The 20799-nt window shown below is 39.8% G+C and overlaps 1 protein-coding gene across 11 annotated transcripts in view; it reads right to left on the bottom strand.

The window, feature by feature from the left end:
* NFIB (nuclear factor I B) overlaps positions 1-20799 on the bottom strand; it is a 278915-nt gene that overhangs the window by 30558 nt on the left and 227558 nt on the right. For 6 of the 11 annotated variants that reach the window (XM_084834517.1, XM_084834516.1, XM_084834523.1 and 3 more), the window contains one exon: positions 2174-2339. The exons of 2 other annotated variants lie outside the window; for them this stretch is intronic. In XM_084834517.1, coding sequence (XP_084690643.1) covers positions 2174-2339 — 166 coding nt within the window. The remainder of the gene's footprint in view (positions 1-2173; positions 2340-20799) is intronic. 3 more of the 11 variants (XM_084834520.1, XM_084834519.1, XM_084834524.1) reach the window with 1 other exon arrangement.

The following is a 20799-nucleotide window of genomic DNA, read 5'->3' on the forward strand; positions in this document are numbered from 1 at the left end:
TTCATGTGAAACATTTTATAAATTTAAGTATCTTGAATATTTAATTTTGGAAAACATGCATCTTTCATGCGCAAATGGAATCTCTTTGTGTATATGTCTGCTGTTTATTAACAAAGAGAAAATTACTAATATCATGTTCAGAAGGTATAAATCGTATCTTTTTCTCAAAGACCCACAATGGCATCCCTTAAGAAACAGAGTTGAAATGTTTAGGATTCCCCTGAGTCCTTCAACATTATTTAAAATATTATCTGATTAATAACTGACTAGTGCCATATTGCTTGGAAGGGACATGGATGAGATAATACTGAAGCACTAATACTAAAAGTCAAATCTGAAGCCATATTCCTATCTCATTCTGATGAATACCTACAATAGTTAAACGCTTCTTCACTGCTGGTCAAAAATATGTGTGCTTCGTAACTAGAAAAATCAGTAGAGAAGTGATTAATTATGACACTATTGATTAATTAGTAGATTATGAAGTTTGCTTAGAGCAATCCTAACCCCTCAGACAGAAGTCCGACAGGAATTAGGATGGGCTGAAGGTGCTCTTCCTCCAGTGGGGGAGGTATGTCTGTTCTGAAGGGCCCTAGCTTTGCCTGCGGAAAGCTCCATTAGTGTAAAACTACCACCAGCAGTAGTCCCTGAAACGGCTCATTCTTGGGGTGGGAGCTTTGAATCTGCTAGATTCAAAGGCTCTCCATTCCTCTGTATGTCCCCTAGGTGTAGGCAGTTTTCTCCGATTTAAACCAATGGGAGAGGTTTGTTTTTTTTTAAACTGTCAGAGGGAGAAAAAGTTAAGACCACCCCCTTCTTCCCGTCACAAGCTACATCCCCCAACTCCACATAAGATTTTTCCCTAAGATACATTCTGCTCTCTCGCTGTCTCACACTGTAATTCTCTATATCATTTGACAAAAGAATGGGTGATTCCAGATTGGTCTAAATTAACAGAAATTTTGTTATAGTCTTAACAAATGTAGATGGTACCCTAAGCATTTAAAAGCATAACTATAAGGGAGATGATAACTTTAAGAAATGTTTAATTTTAACCCACTATCCAGGCCAAATCATTTGGCATAACTTTGATTAGAATTGTGTTTTTTATGTGAATTATACTAAATAAATTAATAAACATGTGTATATCTTTGTATTCAACAGTGTATTTTTATTATAGTAGTAATATTTAATCTCAGATTGATATGGAGTTTAATCTAAGGACCACCTAATACCTTAGAAAGTAATATGGACTCTGACAAGGTTCACTTCTGGGTGGTGAGATCCCCATGTGGCAGCCATAGTGTAAGAAAATAATTGAATGTATAGATTGGCCTATGTGCAGAGTTCTCATGCCTGCAAAACACATTCTTGATGGCCACTGGTGTTGGAAATTTTCCATTCAATAGAGCCAATTTAGATGGTAATCCACTTTATTACAGCAACTGGATAGATACCACAACTTGCAGAAACACTTCTTAGCAGACTCCATAAGCAACATAGGCTGCTGGTTAACCTATGGAAGTTGTTCTAACAATGGATACACCTACACTTCTATGTCTGTAATTCCATTGAAGACTATAGGATAATAATACGGTACTGAACATAGTAAATGAGTGAGCTGAGCCCTAAACCATTCAGTTTTAAAAACTCTTCAAATACAGTTAACCCACATAGATTTCAGTACCAACTCTGATAAATTAAAATGCTTACGTTAATTGCGGATTACAGGTCTGATTCAATACATTTTGGAACAAGACATGTTTTCTGCATGAAAGCTCATTCATGAGGAATCAACTCTCTCTTCCTTTCTTTCTCTCCCTCTCTTTTTGGATTCCAGGTGTCAGCAATTTAAAAGCTTCCAATCTGAGTATGCTTCTCAATGTCATTAGAATGTCCATCTTAAATGAAGAATCAAGCTTTCATTCTCTCTTGGAAGTTTATGCTCATATTAATTTGCTTTTCTCTCTTAAGATTAAGGTTGCCATGTCACAAATGACACACAATAACTAGAGTAATAATAACTACAGAGTAAAAGCTTTGTCAGTGTCCTTTATTATCAACTTTGAGCATCTAGCTGGTCAAATAGCAGGAAAAGGCACCTTTATTGGCCTTAACTTGAAATTATTTTGATTCTCTGATGGACAGTTTTGTTTCCTAGAGAAATACTTACTGGTTGCTGTAGGTGAAGAAGCCTCACCTTCAGTGGATGTAGTGATGGGTTTAGTGTCTGTCATGGTCAGGGTCACAGGTCGCACCGCACTGTGATGGGGAGAGGGTGCCAAAACTGGAGTAAAATGGCCAGGCATTTTCCCTACTACTTGACCACTGCTGTTAGGCTACAAAACAAAACCAGAAGAATGCCTTGTGAAATATACACATAGTGCTCAAGAGAGCTATCTATCTTAGGGTTTCCCAGAACCCCATTGCTGTAGTGTGCCACTCTGCTATCCAAATATCTCTCTGCATAAGACAGCAGATTTAGAAACCACAGTGTTAACACAGATGTGTTTAGTGGTTTGTGGTATTTTCCCCCAAGTGCCTATCTATATAAGAGACTCACTAGTGAGGGCCATGATTCTGTCTGACCCAAGAGTTGCTGTTGTTGTTGCTTTTAACCAGTGTAAATGACATCCACTGTTGTTACTAGTGTTAGATGCCTGGATAATTCTAATCAGTTGAAAGGAACAGGGGATCAAAAGGGATCCCTTAAAATGGATCTGGGACACTCACCAGAATGCCTCTACCACTTACTTCTGTACAGCAATAGTCAAATTCTAGGTTAACCACACAACAATTCACTATTAGTTAGGAATTGGTAGCTTTATGTATGTCTGAAATTGGTTTGACAGGCACGTGAGAAAAGTTGGAGTGTGGAGGAATCAACGTGTTAATTTAAAGCTATTATTTAAACTGTTTACTTTAAAAGGTTCCCCTTGATAATGCATAGAAACTTAGATGGCTCATTGAGAAAATCACCAACAAATCCATCGGCATTCAGGAAGCAGGAAAGTTGATATAGTTCTTGTAAAGGTCAAGAACTGTACATGACTACCATAACTGAACGTGATACAAAAAGGAGATATGAGCAAACAACATCTGATGGGAAGAAGTAATTGCAGAAAATCTAAACACATTTCTGCTATCAACTATGGCAACTTGACATAGAGACCATTTATAAATAAACAAGAGCAGTGCAGTTAGGGCTGTACCCTGGGGTTGAAGTCCCAGGCCCTGCAACCCTGGGGAGGGTGGCTGACAAAGGACCACTAAGAGAGCAGCAGATGATGGGGGAAGTGGCAAATAGGCCCAGTGTCAGCACCTGGGCTGGCATGAGTATGCCAGGGCCCATGAGGGCTGACGCTGCTTGCTGCATCATTCTTTCTTATTTTTTTTTAAAAAAACATTTTATACAGGCAGCCAGCCAGGCCACATCCAAAATAGTTACAGATGCTCATTTAGGACGCAATCCTATGGGGACAGGATGGTACCCTAAATGAACTTGGAGGCGGCCACCTATCCAATGCAGTGTAGGAGAAACACAGAGGGGATCATTCCCTCCACACTTCACCTGCCCTGCATTTGCAGCTAGACAGCCGATTTTGGCTGTCTAGCTGCGGGAAGGCGGAGCAGGGGAGGAGGCTGCCGGATGACACACAGGACATGTCATACTGGCATTTCCACCCTCCCCGCCCTGGAATGCCCCCCGGAACACCCCGTTTTGGCCACTCCACGCTCCTCTTCCAAGTGCAGAGCATGGGGCTGTTCTGTGCGGCCTGTGAGGCAGCGCAGAAGCAGGAGAAGGTTGGTTTTCCAGGAACCGACCTTGGAGAGCGGGCTCCGAGGTCAGTTCCTGAAAAACCACATATCCTATGGTCGTCTAGCTGCTGACCAGTGGCCATAGGATTGCTCCCTTAATTATTTTTACTTAAATATATATTCTTCTTTTTAATGAGAAAATGGTGCTTATTCCCAAATAAAAGTGTTTTGCATCAGGGTAGCTGAAGCAAACTCCAATATATTCCTTGGAGAGTCATGATGGTGCTATGACCTAAGTGAGCTTAAAGTGCGAAACTGCACATGCTCAGAGTATTTCTTTTTTTTTATCAGGGTTAGCAAGCAGGTTTTTTTTTGTTCTGCTCTAACGTACCAGAAATGTAGAAGCAGTTGTAAGGTATGTAATGGTGGGGGCGGAAGTGGCGGGAGAAGTGAAATGTTCTGTTTGTTACAACTGAAGTATTCATGGCTGTCTAAAGGTAGGACCCTGTAATACCCTTAAGTCCAGGGTCTAAAATTACCTAGCTGCACCACAGTAACCACATAGAATTGCTTGCACAGAATTCAGCTATCTTTTTGTTTTTAGACATAGCAAGTCACACTTGAACTTTCTGCAACTTCTTGAAGGGCCCACAAAAGGAATAGCCACACAGCATATGCTCTGGGTTAAAAACATCCAATATCTTTTCCTTAATCTGACCTTCCATCTAAACCATTTCCCTGCAAGGCATACTCTATTTTACAAATGCACATTACAAAAAATAATAACCTTTCCAAGGTTGCATACTTATATTAGGAGTTCCGATGCATAATAAAAGGTGTCCATTTTCCTGCAAAATTTACCAAAACAAATATGCCATGGCTTTCATGAAATGTATTAGTTCTAATTATGTCTATTTTGGTTATTTCTATGACTTTAAACATGCTGAAATACCTGGGGCCATCTAAAGTTTTAATGGCATTCATAGCATTCCTCTGATGTTACCTACTTATCTATATCCTTACCCAATGAAGGGCCCAGAAATTAAAATAAAGTACTCCAGATAAGGTTGTAATAATAAAGTAGTCCAATGAAGTAGTATTAGTGAAGTCAATATGGAATGACAGTGGGGGCTGAAGCTCTAATGCTTTGCAATTGTATGCCCTTCAGTTTACCTGTTTTATGTATTTTACATGTTCTATTTTATTCTAGTTTATTTAAAAATTATCCCACCTTTCAGCATAAAAGATTTCTGGGACCAGGTGAACCAAATGTCTGTGTGTGAGCTCACATATGCAAATATTCAAGTACCGGATAGCATGCTTGTGTTTTAAACCTTAAAATGGCGCTGGTGACACATTGCTGGCACATATTCTTAATAGTATCCACTAAGTAATAAATAGAATGTGTAAATAGAAATGAAATGAATAGCTAAAACAAGATTATGCATACTAACAGCTAATAACTGCTCATCTAATTTTTTTAAAATTAAACTAACTTATATCATGGAAAAAACTCAGGCACTAGGGTCATTTGGGAATAAATTTGTTCCACAGTTGGGGAGCAGCCACCAAAAAAGCCTCTCTGCTCAACCTTGCCTTATGAATTTATATAGAAAGAACAACATGAACAGGTTGCTCTATGCTGACTGCAGAGATTATGACAAGACACATAAAATGGGATAATGGGGGATAATAAGCTATGAAGTATTTGTGTTGGAATAATAAAATACTTGTTTTATTTAGAGCTTTAGTTACAAATAAATCAGAATCAAGAAATATTTAAATAGTATTGTAAACCTAAACAAAACAGCAAAGAAAACAGTATTAAAAGCATCATTATCAAAGTGAGTAAGAAAGACATGTCTCTAGTTTTCTGTTCATTGTTAGTTGAATTCACCACCACTAGTGAAAAATCTCACATTAAGCTACAGGGATGGAAATGTCTTGAAAATATTAGCAGTTCATAAGAGTGCTACAAACCATCTATGAGATTCTTTGGGTTCAGTTCTGTTTGATGTTTATAACCTAATTATACAATATACATTTTAAATATATGTGTGCATGCAAAAGCGTGCATGAACACATGCAAACATATAGATACATAGCGGAAGGAATCCAGAGAAAGTTAAACATGTTAAAGACCCAGTGAAATCAACTAGACATTGAAACTGACATTGGAACTAGACATTAGAAGAGACATGGACTTCCTCGTCTTCATATTATTTACTGAAACACAGTATATGGAATGTCATTGTGTGGTGTGTTTTACCTGCTTCACCAGCCAGAGAAGGAGAGATACACAGACTGGGTTCAGACCACATGCTGCAGCTCATTGTGGGTTACATATACAACCATGGGCACCAGGTTACATATGCAAACCTCATTCAGTTGTGCGGGTTGCATAAACAACCCTTGCACAACCCTAAAACAGATCATGGGTTATGTGTGAGGGTTGTTTAACTCTCTTAAAACCCACACTTGCTGGGTTCGTATGTCACAGGGTGCATATTCAAAATGCTAGCCGCATGTGCCCTGCTGCAGCCTCACTATGGGTTAAATAATCCACAGGAGGGCTGTTGTGTCATGCGTGCATCGCCAGAGGCTGAAGTTGTCATGCTGCACATTGCATTTTAGTAGACGTTACAAGGAAAAGGAAGCCAAAAGACATGAAGTAGTGGCAATTCCATTTATAATGTTGAATTCCACCCTAAGAATGTCTTCTCAAAAATTGGGCTCTGCCATAAATTTTCTCCAGATTGCTTCTAATTTCTATAGCCACAAATGCAGCCATAAACTTAACAAAATGTATTATACAAATGACAAAAAAACTCCTTAAAATAGAACACTGCAATTGAAATAAGTCACATATATTACACAGTCTATTAAAGAAGTGAACTTTATGACTATTTTACCTGGTCTTTCTAGCTGCTATTGCAAATATTGGTCAATTTATTATTTTAGTTATGTTTATCTATCATTTATGGCTCATTTACAACTCTGTATTAATGATAGATTAGTGACGGATAGTATCACCTACTAGAACATGATACCATAAAATAACCCATGGGCTATTGTTGGATTATTTGAGGGTTGTTTCCCCTTCCAAAAAGCCGTGCTGCCTGGGTTTGGATGACATGACAAGCTGTGCCCGGGACGGTGATTATGCAGATGGTACCTGGCATGTGCCGTGGCTTAAACAAGCCCCCATGGCTTGTTTAATGCACGATGATTATGTGAACGGGCGCAGTTTCTAGAGGAAAGGCGAAAGACCCCACAGCACAGTGTGCAATAACCATGTTTTCAGAAGTTTGTTTCTAATGCGTAATAAAGGTAGACCATAGAGATGTAGCAGTCCGATCTCTTTCCAATAAAACTATTTAAATGTATATGATTAACACAGTTTAGGATCACAATCATATACAGATGCAGCATCAGAGGAGTCACACAACCACAGCCATAGATGTTTTGATATATTGTGGCTGAACTTGTAGATCATAGTTTTAAATGGAAAAAAAAGATTTGCGTTTATTCAGCTGGCTGAATGGCTGCATGCATACTGCCATTGCTGTGTAGGCCTGTGGTCTAAATGTTTAAATATTTTAAGTTTTTAAATATATTTAGTTATGTAACTGTACATTTATAGTACCTGAGCTTCTGCAAACAAGTTTGGTGACTGTGATCATAATATTTCTCTAATTATATCACTATTAATTGTTCTGTATGTTCATAGGTATCTTTTCTAACCTTTGGTAACTCAAGCACACCCACTAGGATTTCCTTTACACAATGTATATTTTTTTTAAGAAAGGGAAGTAGTGCCAAGGAACAAATTGGCTAATAGTGCTAGTATCATCAATTTCCTTAAGCCATTCTGTTACCAAAAAACCAAACTCAAATTAATTATACACACAGCTGGAGGCCAGCACTATCTGCAGCAATGTATCACCTTTTACTGTTCCCAAATGATTACAATAAAGAGAAATTAAACAGCTCGTATGGACTCCAGCTCTTTCCTACCACACCAAGAAAAATAACCCTCTGAACTGAAGAACTGAACCACTTTTACAGCATAATAGTGATCAGGGAAAGACAAGTTTTTGTCACAAATTTTACAACAGCTAGCACTTTTGAACAAACAACATTAGCCACTGCTCTATTGCTTTAAAAAGGAACTAGTGCATACCACTTATTATACTACTATAACTAAAAATAAGATATGCCAAATGCTTCCAGATTCTTTAATATACTGTTCTTTAACACTGTGTGCTTTGATTTTTATATCACTATTGTAATCTCGAAGATTCATGCATGTTTACCAGGGATCTTCCACTTTGTTACCTGGAAACTGACAGAAAGATACTGACCCTGTTTTCATATCACTACTAACTATTGGGTGTTTAACCCATAGTTAGTTGTGGCTGTGAGGCAGTGAGCAAGCACACTGCCTCCGCACACTCAACAACAAACCGTGGGTTAATTCTGGGTTGTTTATCACCTAAATAACCCAGAGTTTCCAGGTTCAGACATACTTGTTCGGTCCCATGTGCACACAACTGCACACAAACAATGTGCTGTCTTAAAACTAACACAAGAAATGTAGTAAAATAGTCCCATTAATTTGAATTATTATTATTATTATTATTATTATTATTATTAACACTTCTATACTGCCCTATAGACGAAGCTCTCTGGGCGGTTTACAAAGGTTAAAACATTAAAAATACAGTATGCAAAATTTAAAAATGTAAGAAACATACAAACAGACAGTATACACAAAGACAACATATGCCTAAAAACAACTTTGAGCAATCAACCAAACCATAAAACAAGTCGAGGATCAATTAAAACTCATCACATGCTGACAAATGCCTGGGAAAAGAGAAAAGTCTTGAGCTGGCGCCAAAAAGTTAACAATGTTGGTGCCAGGCAGGCCTCATTGGGGAGATCAAGGCCTCATTGGGGAGATCATTACATAACTGGGGGGCTACCACAGAGAAGGCCCTCTTCCTTGTTGCTGACTTTTTGAAAAGCTGGACATACCATTCCAGAACAGTATATCCCTTTATTTGCTGATACAATCCTAAGAAGAATTACTGTACTGAGCTGAAATCCTACCCCTGCTCCACTCCCCATGGGAGAATTCCTTTTGGCTGTTTTCAGAGGTGGGGGCATTTCCCCAAAGATTTTGGTAGGTTATGGCTTACCTTAGTTTTAATCAATTTGGGGGCATTTTATTTTCAACCATCCCCACCACCCTAATGGCCAAAAAGTTTGGTCTGGTTCTAGTTACATTATATTTTTGGAACTGATGTTATCTTTTTGAAATACTAATAGCTTTTTAGAATTAAAGCAAAGCAAGAACTTCACCAATTTGCCACAAGCAAACTCAACCCAACATCTGTTTATTTCTTATTGGTACATTGAGTGTTTATAGTTCTTGTGAAAGAAAACATAGATGAGTACTGACCCCCATAGAACAACTCTACTCAGAAGAAAGGAAAATTGTTGCTGCAGTCTTACACACACTTATCTGGGGTAAATCTCATTGAATGTAATGGGGCTTACCTCTGAGTAGAAATGTATAGGATTGTGCTGCAAGTGACTTTAGATACACATCACACTACCTACTTTTGTGCTGCAAGTGACTGCAAGTGATTGTGCTACAAGTGACTTTAGATACACATCATGCGAACTCCACCAGTTAACTCTAACTCAATGCCAGATATTGACCTGGGGTGTGTTTCCACACTATCAGCTTCACCTGGCTTGCAACTTTGTTGCGATGTTTCCCCAGTCGCACCTGCTCCTTTTCCAGTTTCCACAATGTTTAAAGTGCTGGCTTTTCATCGCTGGAGCCTGGGGCTCTTTGCTGTTTCTGCTGAGCTCTAATCAAATTATTTCCTTGGTGGAGTTTGGGTTTCCATGTTCTCATCCGTGTTCTCGCCTCCTCCTCTTGCTGAGTCCCCCCTCCCTCTCCCCCTTCACTGACAGAAACATACTTCTGGTGGGCTGGGGGGATTGGAAGTGAACGTCATCAGACTGGCAGGGGCTGCTGAACCAATCAGAGAGGCTCCCCCCCCTCCAGGCTCTACTCCCCTTAATGGAAATCTTGGGAACAATCCTTATTGACCACAACGGGAGTTATTTCAGAGTAGACTTCCTGGACGGATGCCTGATTCTGCCCATTTTTTTTCCTTTTCCCTCTAAATAGCAGGCTACTGCATTAAGAGGCACCCCTAAGGCTACCGCATTAGCAGGCACACACTAAGTTGCTATCTCATCATCACACTCTTGCGCAAGTCTTTCATCAATACTTGTACCCTCCAAGTCAGTATGTTGCTATGAGCCTATCACTCAATTGCAAAACAGAATAGCATTACCACGCATTTGCATTATCACGTGATAGTGCATTAGTCCAGGGGTGCCTGCTGACTTCTGTTGAGGTCAAGGGGGCTTGTTCTGGAAAATGCACTATCGCACGATAGCATTATCATGCAGTAGCACAAATTCATGTTAGTGCTATTTCACTACTGAGTGACAGAGTGGTAAAGTCATAGGAAGATACTGACATAGAGGGTGTGCATATCGATTGAAGACTTGCGCGATAGTGTGATAATGAGATAGTGACTTAGTGTGTAATATGAAAACTAGACTATGATACTTGCGGCATTGTTTCCCTGGTCCAAATGACACAAAGGAATATTCGGTGTGGATTGTCCCCATGTATAGTTCTGGGAAAGCAACCTGAGATGAACCCGATTTTCAGGCGAAAGTGGGAGTATTTGCTTGCCCATGATAGCAGGCTTATACGCACTAGGGTTCTAGCGCTTATTTTCAATGATGTTTTAAAAGTTGGTCCCTCAGCATTCTGCTTCAAAATGGCGATGAAACTTCCGGAAAATAGGGAGGGAAAGGGTTGAGTCACTGAGGTCATGAGCAACACACCCACAAAGGCCAGGCTACACGCCCCATGGGCAGGACTATGATACCGAACCCAGTGTGGTTGTGGAAACAGGTCAGTAATGGAGCCAAAGTAAGCTGGAAAAGTCAGACTATAACCAGTCTCAGGAGAAGCAGTGTTTCCATGATAAAATGCAGGGCTAGTGCTGAATGGCCATGATGTCATGCAAACACAGACGCCTTACCACGTAGCCAGGTTGGAGTAAAATGCTGGTGGAAACACAGCCCTGGATTTTGCATTATTATGGATTATCTAGTTCCTGCTATAAGTGTATCATCAACAAAATGTTTATAGTTTTTAAAATAAGGTTCTGAATTCCAACCAGTTTCTGCTGAAGGTACAAATGGTTTCTAAAAATGAGGTTTATACAATCTAACTTTTAAAATGTGACAATTTCTCAAAATATTAACAGCTATAATATTGCTGTTAATGGCAAGATCACATCACTCCAGTGCTGAAGGAGCTGCACTGGTTACCAGTTGTTTTCCGGGCCAAATTCAAGGTGTTGGTTTTGACCTTTAAAACCCTATACGGTTCCGGCCCAGCCTATTCAAGGAGTGCCTCCAGCAACACCAGATAGGCTGCTCAACAAGATCAGCCTCAGATGGCCTTCTCCCTTTCCCATCAGCCAGGACAGCTAGGCTGGTGAGGACGAGGGAGAGGGCCTTCTCTGTGGTGGCCTCACTCTGTGGAACTCCCTCCCTAGGGAACTCTGCCATGCCCCCTCTTTAATGAGCTTCCGCCACACCCTAAAAATGTGGTTGTTCAGGCAGGCATTTGGGGTTGGTTAGGGTAATTTTAGAAATGTGATGTTTTTAATGTTGAATTTATTGTTTTGAACTGTTTTTAATGTTGTACATTGCCCAGAGTGGCTGGGTGACCAGCCAGACGGGCGATTAATAAATTTAATAAATAAATAAATGGCATTCAGCATGCAGTCCGACTAGACTGACACTTTTGAGATGGGAGGCTCTGAGATCAGAGCCCTCCATCCATCCGAAGCCCTGCTGGCAAGAGTCAGGCCAGGTGGTAGAACAAGGGGTATCTCAGCCCATCTAGCTGACTTACCTTGCTGTGGGCAGGACAGGTGATAGAGAGGCTTATGGATCTAGTGGATTCATGTCTCTCCTTTCCTCTCCCACTGTCATACCCCCTTTTCCTCCCTCCCTAACCCTCTTTCAAGGTTGCAACAGGAAGAGGAGCCACTGTGGAACTTTCCGCAGCATCTGGGAGGTGTAGGGGGGAAATTTGAGCTCATATTCACACCCCTCCCCTGGTTGTAGCTATATATGGCTGGGGACAGGGGGAATCTACACCATCCTTTGGTCCCTGGGACACCCTTCCAGGGACCATAGAATTGCTCTTTTAGTTCCTTGTTGCTCTTGAAAATCTGTGACAGTTTAAACTGGTTTTTGATAGGGCAAGAATTGCTGATAAGGAGATGTACAAATGCCTCTGGCTTCCACATTTTAGGCTTCCATCATATCCGAAGGGAAATTCATGGCAGAGAGATATGCACTGCTATTCCATCTTTCTAAGCAAGGCAAATTTAACTTGTTATACATTTATCTAGAAGCTGAGTTGCTGGAACAGAATAAGTGTATGTTATTTGGGGTTGAAAAACTGAGTAGGTAGGAACTTCGAAATAATTTAAGCTCCCCTCTCCCCATGCTAAAACAGGTCATTCTACACCAAAATTAAAAACTTCACATATTAATTTTCTTGAAAACTTCAAAAGGTAAAAGTTTCCATGGTTGCCAAAGGCAGCTCATTAAATTGCTGAGCTATATACTTGGGCAGGAATTAGTGTTTGACATAAGGTGCCTGTTGCTATGGAAAACCTCATCTGGGAGGACACAAGAAGAGGCTTAGAGAAAATCCTTTATCCAATCAATTTTTGCTATTCAGGCTGCCTCCTGCTGGTCAGAGTACAGTGTAACCCATGACAATGTGAAACAAGGAGAAATTATACATGTAATAATGAGTATAGTATGTTGCTGAAAAGTCAGAAAAATGAAAATGGGCATCTGGGCAGATATCCCTGCCTATATCATTATCCAGATATGCTACATGAAGTTTAGAAGTTAGAAAATCAGGCTTCTGAAAAGTAAACTTGGCAAGATGTTATCCAGTAGACATCACTGGGCTTGGGCTTCGGTAATCCAATAAAGCCATTGACCTAGTGGTGGTCTTGTCATTGTGTCACAGCCTGAGTTTTCTATGTATAAGAACTGTTTTCTCGATCAAACTGTGGATCCAATGCGATGGGCATCCTATTTGCTACCATGGCCAGCCAGAGAGCCTACAAAGTAAACTTGAAAGCAATCATCAGGGCCAGTGGCAGGTTTGGCATGACTCCTGACAGCCATGCAAGGTGGGGACAAAGTCCTCCCTGTGCAGCAGCAAGAGCAACAGAGCTGCCAGAAGCCTCCCCTCCCCACTCCCCCAGGCAGTGAAAGCAAGGCCATTAACGGCTTTAATCACTTCCTGTTCCCTTGTTGAAGCTGGCACCACCAGCAGCAAAAAATGCCTAGTCTCACGGGTTTAACCATTGCTTAACCCACACTCACCACGTTCACATGACATGACAACCCTTTGGCACCGTGGCTCATCATGGGTTAAATAACCCATGACAAGCCGCGGTGTGTCATCTGAACTCGGTCAGTGAATCAATGGGCTCTTCAAAGAGCTTGGGTCCTCAACAAATATCCAAGGGTGCCGACCCCTGACAATGGGCCTGACAATAGTAATATATTCCCATGACTGCTATGTTTACTCAGGAGTTTCCTTTTCAGAAGCCATGCCAAGTCATCCTAAACAAAACTTGTTCTTTTAACTCTTTTACAATTTTAGTTTTAATAATTCTTTCTACCAATCTACTCCGGGAAGAAATTGAGATGGCAGGTCTGTAATTTTCTGGATCACCCCAGATCCCTTTTTAAAAATTAATGTTGCATTAGTAAACTTCCAGTCCTCTAGTGAAGCTTTTATAATAAGTTGCTATATATTTGTCGAATATCATAATTTCACATTTACATATTTAAGGATTCACAGATGACTCCCATAAGGCCCTAGTGACTTGTTAATTCCTCTAAAATGTCTTCTATAATATGACAAAAAGAAAAATGTTCAATACAGTGAGGTGTATGCAAAGTACTTTGCACACAACAGTGCTACAGAGATGATCAACTGCTGTCATAACTGCTTTGTCATAACAAAGCTGCCATAACGGCTCTGGCAACATAATCTATGCACAAATCAGCAGCTTTTACACAAGAATGAGCTGGTGTAACATACTGCCAGGAATCCCTAATTCAAATCCCACCTCAGTTATTCACACACACCCTCAGCCACTTCTCTCAGCCTCAGCCCCACCCACCATGTATAATATAGGGATAATACTGTCCTGCCTTAGCTAATTAAGCACCAACACATATTAATTTGTCTCAGCAATACTAGCTTGCACACTACACACAAATAACATTCATCCTATAGGAAAATATTCATTTATATTCAAAAGTTCATTTGGCACAGCCTCAGTTTTTACTACAGTTCTTGGAACTTCTTGGACTTCCTGACTGTTCAGTCACATGAAATTAAGTGTATTTACCACTACATTGAGAAAACTGCAGACTGTTTCCCTTGTGGAAATCCCTGCTAGCTCTACATCTTTAAACTAATTTTGCTTAAAATATTCCACTGAAGGCTATGACTGTCTCACTATAATCAGTGCAGCAGTAAAGCAAGTACTTTCAAAATGGCTGTGGGCAGGGCAATGCACCTTAGCTGGTTGTCTTAAATCTAAATTAGTGCAATGCTAAAAGATGGTGGGGAGGAAAAGTTCGTTTTAGGCAAATGCAGTTAGGCTATCCATTCTTTGAATTGCCGAAAATGAGAGTATTATCACAATACTTCCCTGAAAACAAAGTAAATGAATATATTTTGAGGTGGGAAAATTATAATTGAATTTGACGTGACTTTTGTACAGATGCAGTTTTGCAAATTATGATATCACATTTGTTTAAATAAAAATGCATATTTTATTTAATAAAGAAAGCTGGTTTGGTGATAACCATGCAATTGTGTAGAACAATTCCCTTTTGCTGTTGAAACATCATACGTAGTTGCTCTTTTCTTTTTGAATGAAGAAAAAATATCCTTTCTATTGTACAGTCTACAGTGCTCATCGGGCATCACTGTGCATCCAAGGAGTTTACATTGTGATGTCAATCTTGCAGAATATAAGTCTGAGGTTACGCTAAACTAAAATACACACACAATCACACACATATTCAGAGGAACAGGCAAACATTCCTACAATAGCAAAAAGTGACAATATAGAATGGATCAATATAGCTTTCTTTCCTCAATGCAAAAGTGATTGGGTCAGGTATAGACATTTGGCTGCACAAACAAAAGAAGCTTCCATTTGCGGAAGACTTCTTACATAAACAGGAACGCCTTCTGTTCATGGAAAGGAATGCTTGGATTCAACCTACTGCCTGCACATGAATTTGGCTTATGCTTTCAGAGGGAAAATGGTATTAAAATTGGGAATATTTCCATTCCTGTCACTTGGGGCTTATTCAGCCAATCAATAAACACATGCCTGTACTGTAGCCTTTAAGCAATTGTTAACCAAGTCGCAAATCAACAGTGTGGTGTCTAGCTCACATGAAATGAGTTAGAGGGTGTATATGGAATAGCTTTGCTGCAGTGGGGTAATCTACTTTTAAAAAGCAAAAAGAAAAATTAAGCAGATATGAGCTTCAGCACAGAAGTTGGGAATAGACATGTTTCAAACATCCAAACAAAATCCAAAACCTTTAAGCAAAAGGTTCAACAGAAATAGTGGGTTGAGGGGTAAACCCTAGGTAAGCTCACTACTTTCCCCTCCAAAGGGCTAGATGAGCACTCTCACACTGGATTGGTCAGCAGGGAAGCACTTTTAAATAGTAAATAAAATATAATGTTTTTAAAAATCACAACATCACATTTGCTTGGGGAGGGGTAGCTTTTTTGTGCATCACTATCCAATAACGCATGGGTAGGCAGAAAGTAGATTTCCAGATGTTTTAGACTTCAACTTCCAGCATTCCTGACCATTGGCCATGCTGGCAGGGGCCTCTGGAAGTTGAAGGCCCAAACATCTGGAGATCTACCTTCAGCTCACCCCTGGAAAGGACCATGACACTGTACCCTGTACATTGCACTGTACACAGCACTTGCAATATGTGATGTGCTAGGTGATGTGCTAGGTAGGAAAAAACACATACCACAATTTCGAAAGATGTCTCGATTGAGACAAATGGTCAAGAACTAAGCAATTTTTGGACAAATTACAATGGAAAGGAGATGCTAAAATTCCAGTAAGGTACAGATGGGCAACTTTGTTTGAAATATTTTTTTTTTTGCCATCTTATTCTAATGTGTCTTTGTAATAAATACAAGTTTATATTTTTAGACTTGAAAAGTAGGGACCTTAAGATTCATGTAGCATGTAGGCTGAAGTGAGAAAAAGACTACAGTGGCCAGAATCTGCCAATCTCTAAAGTAAATTTCATTTTAAAGGAATTATTAGCAAATCATTCTTTTAACTAGAGATACTTCTTCTCAAGGCACAATGGTCCTTGCAAGTTATCCTCTTATAGTTATATATATTTTTCAGTATTAAAGAGGGATAAGGTACAGTCAACAGAACAGCAAAAAGGTATTAAAATTCATTATCAAGTTGCAAGTTTTCTTGAAAATCTTAACACAAATATTATCAATTTGCTAATATTATGCAATTGATTTAAAAGATTACCTACAAAAGAAAAATGTAAATAAAGCAATCACTAAATAGTAGAAAAATATACAACACTAAAGGACAGGTTTAAATTTGCATATTTTTTGCTTAATAATGCCTAATTGAGATATCACTTTAGAAAAAGACACACCCAATTATATAACTCTTTGATTTTCTACACTGAATTAATATTAAGAACTTCTAATGGATGTCTTAATTGGGCTTTATTATTCATGAAAATTTTACACAAATTAAAATCCGTTCCTATGTGCCCCTGCTCCCAGATGAGTTTAGCAACAACAACAAAAGCAGCTACATGAGACAGAGAATTTTAATTCAGACACTGACAGCAATTTGTAACTTAAAATTTGTCATTCAGCATTTACAATTTGGATTAATATTCTAAGAAAAAAACTCTGTATACTATTTAGGCTATAATGCAATGCACACCCACTTGGTAATAGCCCTATCAAACTCCAAGGAACGTATTTCCAAGTAGACATGCCTAGGATCAGCCTCTTAGACTTTGTATTAAAAGTAAGGAGCATACTGAGATGTTCTATCAATCAACTCCAATAACTACTATGGCTTCTGGAAATGTCCAGAGAGAGCAAACCTGTCATCTAATATACAATGTTTAATTTAGTCTCAAATTGTATTACCATAGCATAGAAATTACAAGCTAAGGAGATTGTCTTCTGTCATTTCCATGAAACACATTTACTGTCAAAACAGTACATAGTTGGTTCTCTTCCTATATCATATGGAATCTACATATGTAGATCCCAGAAGGTGGTGCTGGGAGATTACTGTTTAGCTCTGGGAATTGCGCTGCAAGTTTCCATGTTACCCCCCAAGTTGTTTAATATTTCCATTAAACTACTGTTTTTCCGCATTATGGGGTAAGTTATCATCAACTCATACACATACTGTGGATCATACTCATTTCTATCCCCCCCTTTTTTTTATCAAACCCAGCTGTAAGTTAGATCGTTGAGTACCAGTCTGAACTGGATGGATTGCATGACAATGAACAAAGTGAAATTTAATCTAGGTAAGGCAGTGTTGCTTATTGTTTGAGGCCCAGGAAGTGGTGAGTATGACTGTCCTGGAAGGGGTCTCACTCCTACTGAAATTCAATTATAGCAACCTGGGAAAGCTTCTGGATTCAGCCTTCTCCTAAATGCATATACGGCATATACGCACATTTTACTAGCTTTGGCTGATGCATCCCCATCTGGACAAGGATCTTGCTCCTGTACTACATGCCTCGGTAACTTCTCAACTGGACTACAGAGTGGTGCTGAATATAGGATTGCCTTGTAAACTTCTGGTTGTCTAGGATCACACATAAGAAACATATTACCCCAATTTTGTGAGAGTCCTACTGGGATACATCACCGAGAATCATCTACTCGTGTATTCTCAGTAGCCCAGTTTGCACATCACAGGAAGGTAAAAAACGTCACTGGCAGGAGATGTCTGGCAGGAGCAAGCGAGCAATGTGCACTAGCAGGCTGGTTTGTTCACAGTAACCCAGGTTTTTTTGCCAAGACATGTGAACTGGGCCTATGGTAGCTCTAGTTTTGTGGAACTCCCTTCTCAGGAAAATCTCCCCAGATCCACACAGTTCAGGAAAGAAGAAATAATACTGAATGTATTCCGCCAGGCCTTTAAAGCTTTGTGCTGGGTTTTTTTTAATGTACTTAGGGAGCAATCCTATGGTTGCTAGACAGCAGCTAGATAGCCATAGGATATCTGGTTTTCCGGGAACCAACCTCCAAGCCTGCACTCCAAGGTTGGTTCCCAGAGAACTGACCTCCCCCAACTACTGCGCTGCCTTGGAGGCAGTGAGGAACAGCTCCGTCCTCCGCGCTGCAAAAGGAGCATGGATTGGCCAAAAATGGGTGTTCCGGCTGTGTGTGTTCCAGGGTGGGGAGGGCAGAAATGCCTGTATGACACATCCAATGTGTCATACAGCAGCCTCCTCCCCCGCTCAGCCCTCCTGCAGCTAGACAGCCACAATCAGCTGTCTAGCCAAAAATGCAGGGCAGGAGAAGCGTAGAGGGAACGATCCCCTCCATGCTTCTCCTGCCCTGCTTTGGATAGGCGGTCGCCTCCAAGTTTGGAGGCGGCCACCTATCTGAATAGGATTGCGCCCTTATACTGTCTACACAGTTTTAATATTTTTATCTACCTTACTGTTATGGTCTTATTGTTTTAACTTTTCTTGTACCCGATTTTGGGAACAGATTTGAAAAGCAGTTTATAAACTGATGTAATGAAAGTTAAAAAAAAAATTGTCCTGTCTATTAAGCCTCTGGCAATTTCAATATAGAGTAGTAAAATTACTGGCATTGCTGTCAATAACGCAGAGCACAAAATACATCTGTTTGCAGATGACATGGCAATTGTCAGTAGTAATCCTGAAATGTCAATTCAATAAATTCAAAAGAGAACAAAGCAGCTACAATAAAGTTTCAAGCTTTAAAGTTAACTATGAAAAATCAGAAATCGTGGGTATAAATATGGATGGCCAAACACAAAATCATCTTAACAAGGTATCTCAGTTTGCATGGGTAACTAGGGCTGAGAAGTATTTAAGCATCAGTATCACATAAAAATATACTGATCTAGTTAAAAATAATTTCTTAGTTATAAAGCAAACTGAACATGAAATACATTGATAAGAATCTTTCCATCTTTCTTGGTTTGGGAGGATTGCTGCTGTCAAAATGAGATTACTCCCAAAACATAACTTGCTGTTGCAGACCACTCCCATTTACATACCAGACAAAAATAATTAATGATAATAATCATAATTAATGATTTTATATGGAAGAACAAAAGACCCAGATGTAATCAAAAATGATTTACAGAAATAAATAAACGGGGGGATTAGGGGTTCCAAATTTAATTTCTCTATTATGAAGCATTTCAATTACACCAGTTAATAAATTTATATTATCAAGGATTTTCACTGATAAGGATAGAATATACAGAGGTGTACAGTTTTCCTATTAATAAGATCATGGTAATTCTATCTACATTAAAACAGCTACATGACATCAGAAATCCTTTCATCAGTGCAACTTTTGCAGTATGAAAATGATGGACACAAATATTAGCCTCTGCACTATTCCCTTTAATGTTATTTATGTTTCATCCACCTTTGAAAGACAATCACATTAATATAGCCTATAAAGTTTGGAAGGAAAAGGGGCTGAGTTGTTTTTAGAACATTATTCACAATAAACAGTGTATATCTATGGCTGATATGAAGGAGAAATTGGAAAGTTTTTATTGGTTCCAGTATATGCAAACATGCAGTCTTGTACATATGCCTCAGTTGTTGCCAGGGGTAAGATGCCCACTGACTAATTTTGAATGTCTTCTATGTTCCAAATTTCTAAAGTTAAAGAACATGGTATCCAAGCTATTCAAATTGTTGACTGAATTATACTGTGGGTCATCTGAAGCATTAAAAGCATGTTGGGGAAGTAAATTTTGGGATACCGATAGACAATTCCCTTTGGGACAAGTGTTCTATTTCTGATTCATTGAAGGCAGTAAGCGCAAGGGAAAGGGAACTGACTTTCAAAGTACTTTCTCAGTGGCATGTAACCCCATCAAGGCACAGAATATCTTCAAAACACCTTCAAATAAATGTTCAAAGGGATGTCATAGAACCGGTACACTTCTACACATGTGGTGGTCATGTCCTCTGGTGGAGGCATTTTGGCATCCTCCTTGACTGATCTGACAGAAGCAGTCACAAATGTGGTGTTGGAGGAAACCAGGGTGGTGGTACTGGGTGACTTCAACGTCCATGCTGAGGCTGTCTCTGGAGTTCCAGCTCAGGACTTCATGGTCATCATGACAACATGGGGCTGTCTCGGTATGTCATTGGTCCAACACATGAAGCAGGGCACACCTTTGATTTGGTTTTTGCTCCAGGTTGTGAGATGGGTAGTCTGATGATTAGGGTGCAGGGGTCCAAGTAACCCCACTGTCATAGTCAGACCATTTCCTGGTGAGATTTGAACTTATGGTGTTACTCTCCTCCTGAGGGGGTGGGGGATCTATTTGGATGGTCCGCCCCAGGAGACTGATGGAATCCAATGGATTCTGAATGCTCTTGGGGATTTTCCAGTGGAGAAAGCTGGTGATCCAGCCGAGGCCCTAGCCTCACTATGGAAAGTGGGATGATGAGGGTCATCAACTTGATTGCACCTGAGTGCCCTCTCCGGCACTGTGGGACCCATTCTGCTCCCGGGTATACTGGGGAGCT

The sequence above is a fragment of the Heloderma suspectum genome, chromosome 2, assembly GCF_057233095.1.
Source record: "Heloderma suspectum isolate Gila_16-S chromosome 2, 16-S_ref, whole genome shotgun sequence".
Lineage (NCBI taxonomy): Eukaryota > Metazoa > Chordata > Lepidosauria > Squamata > Helodermatidae > Heloderma > Heloderma suspectum.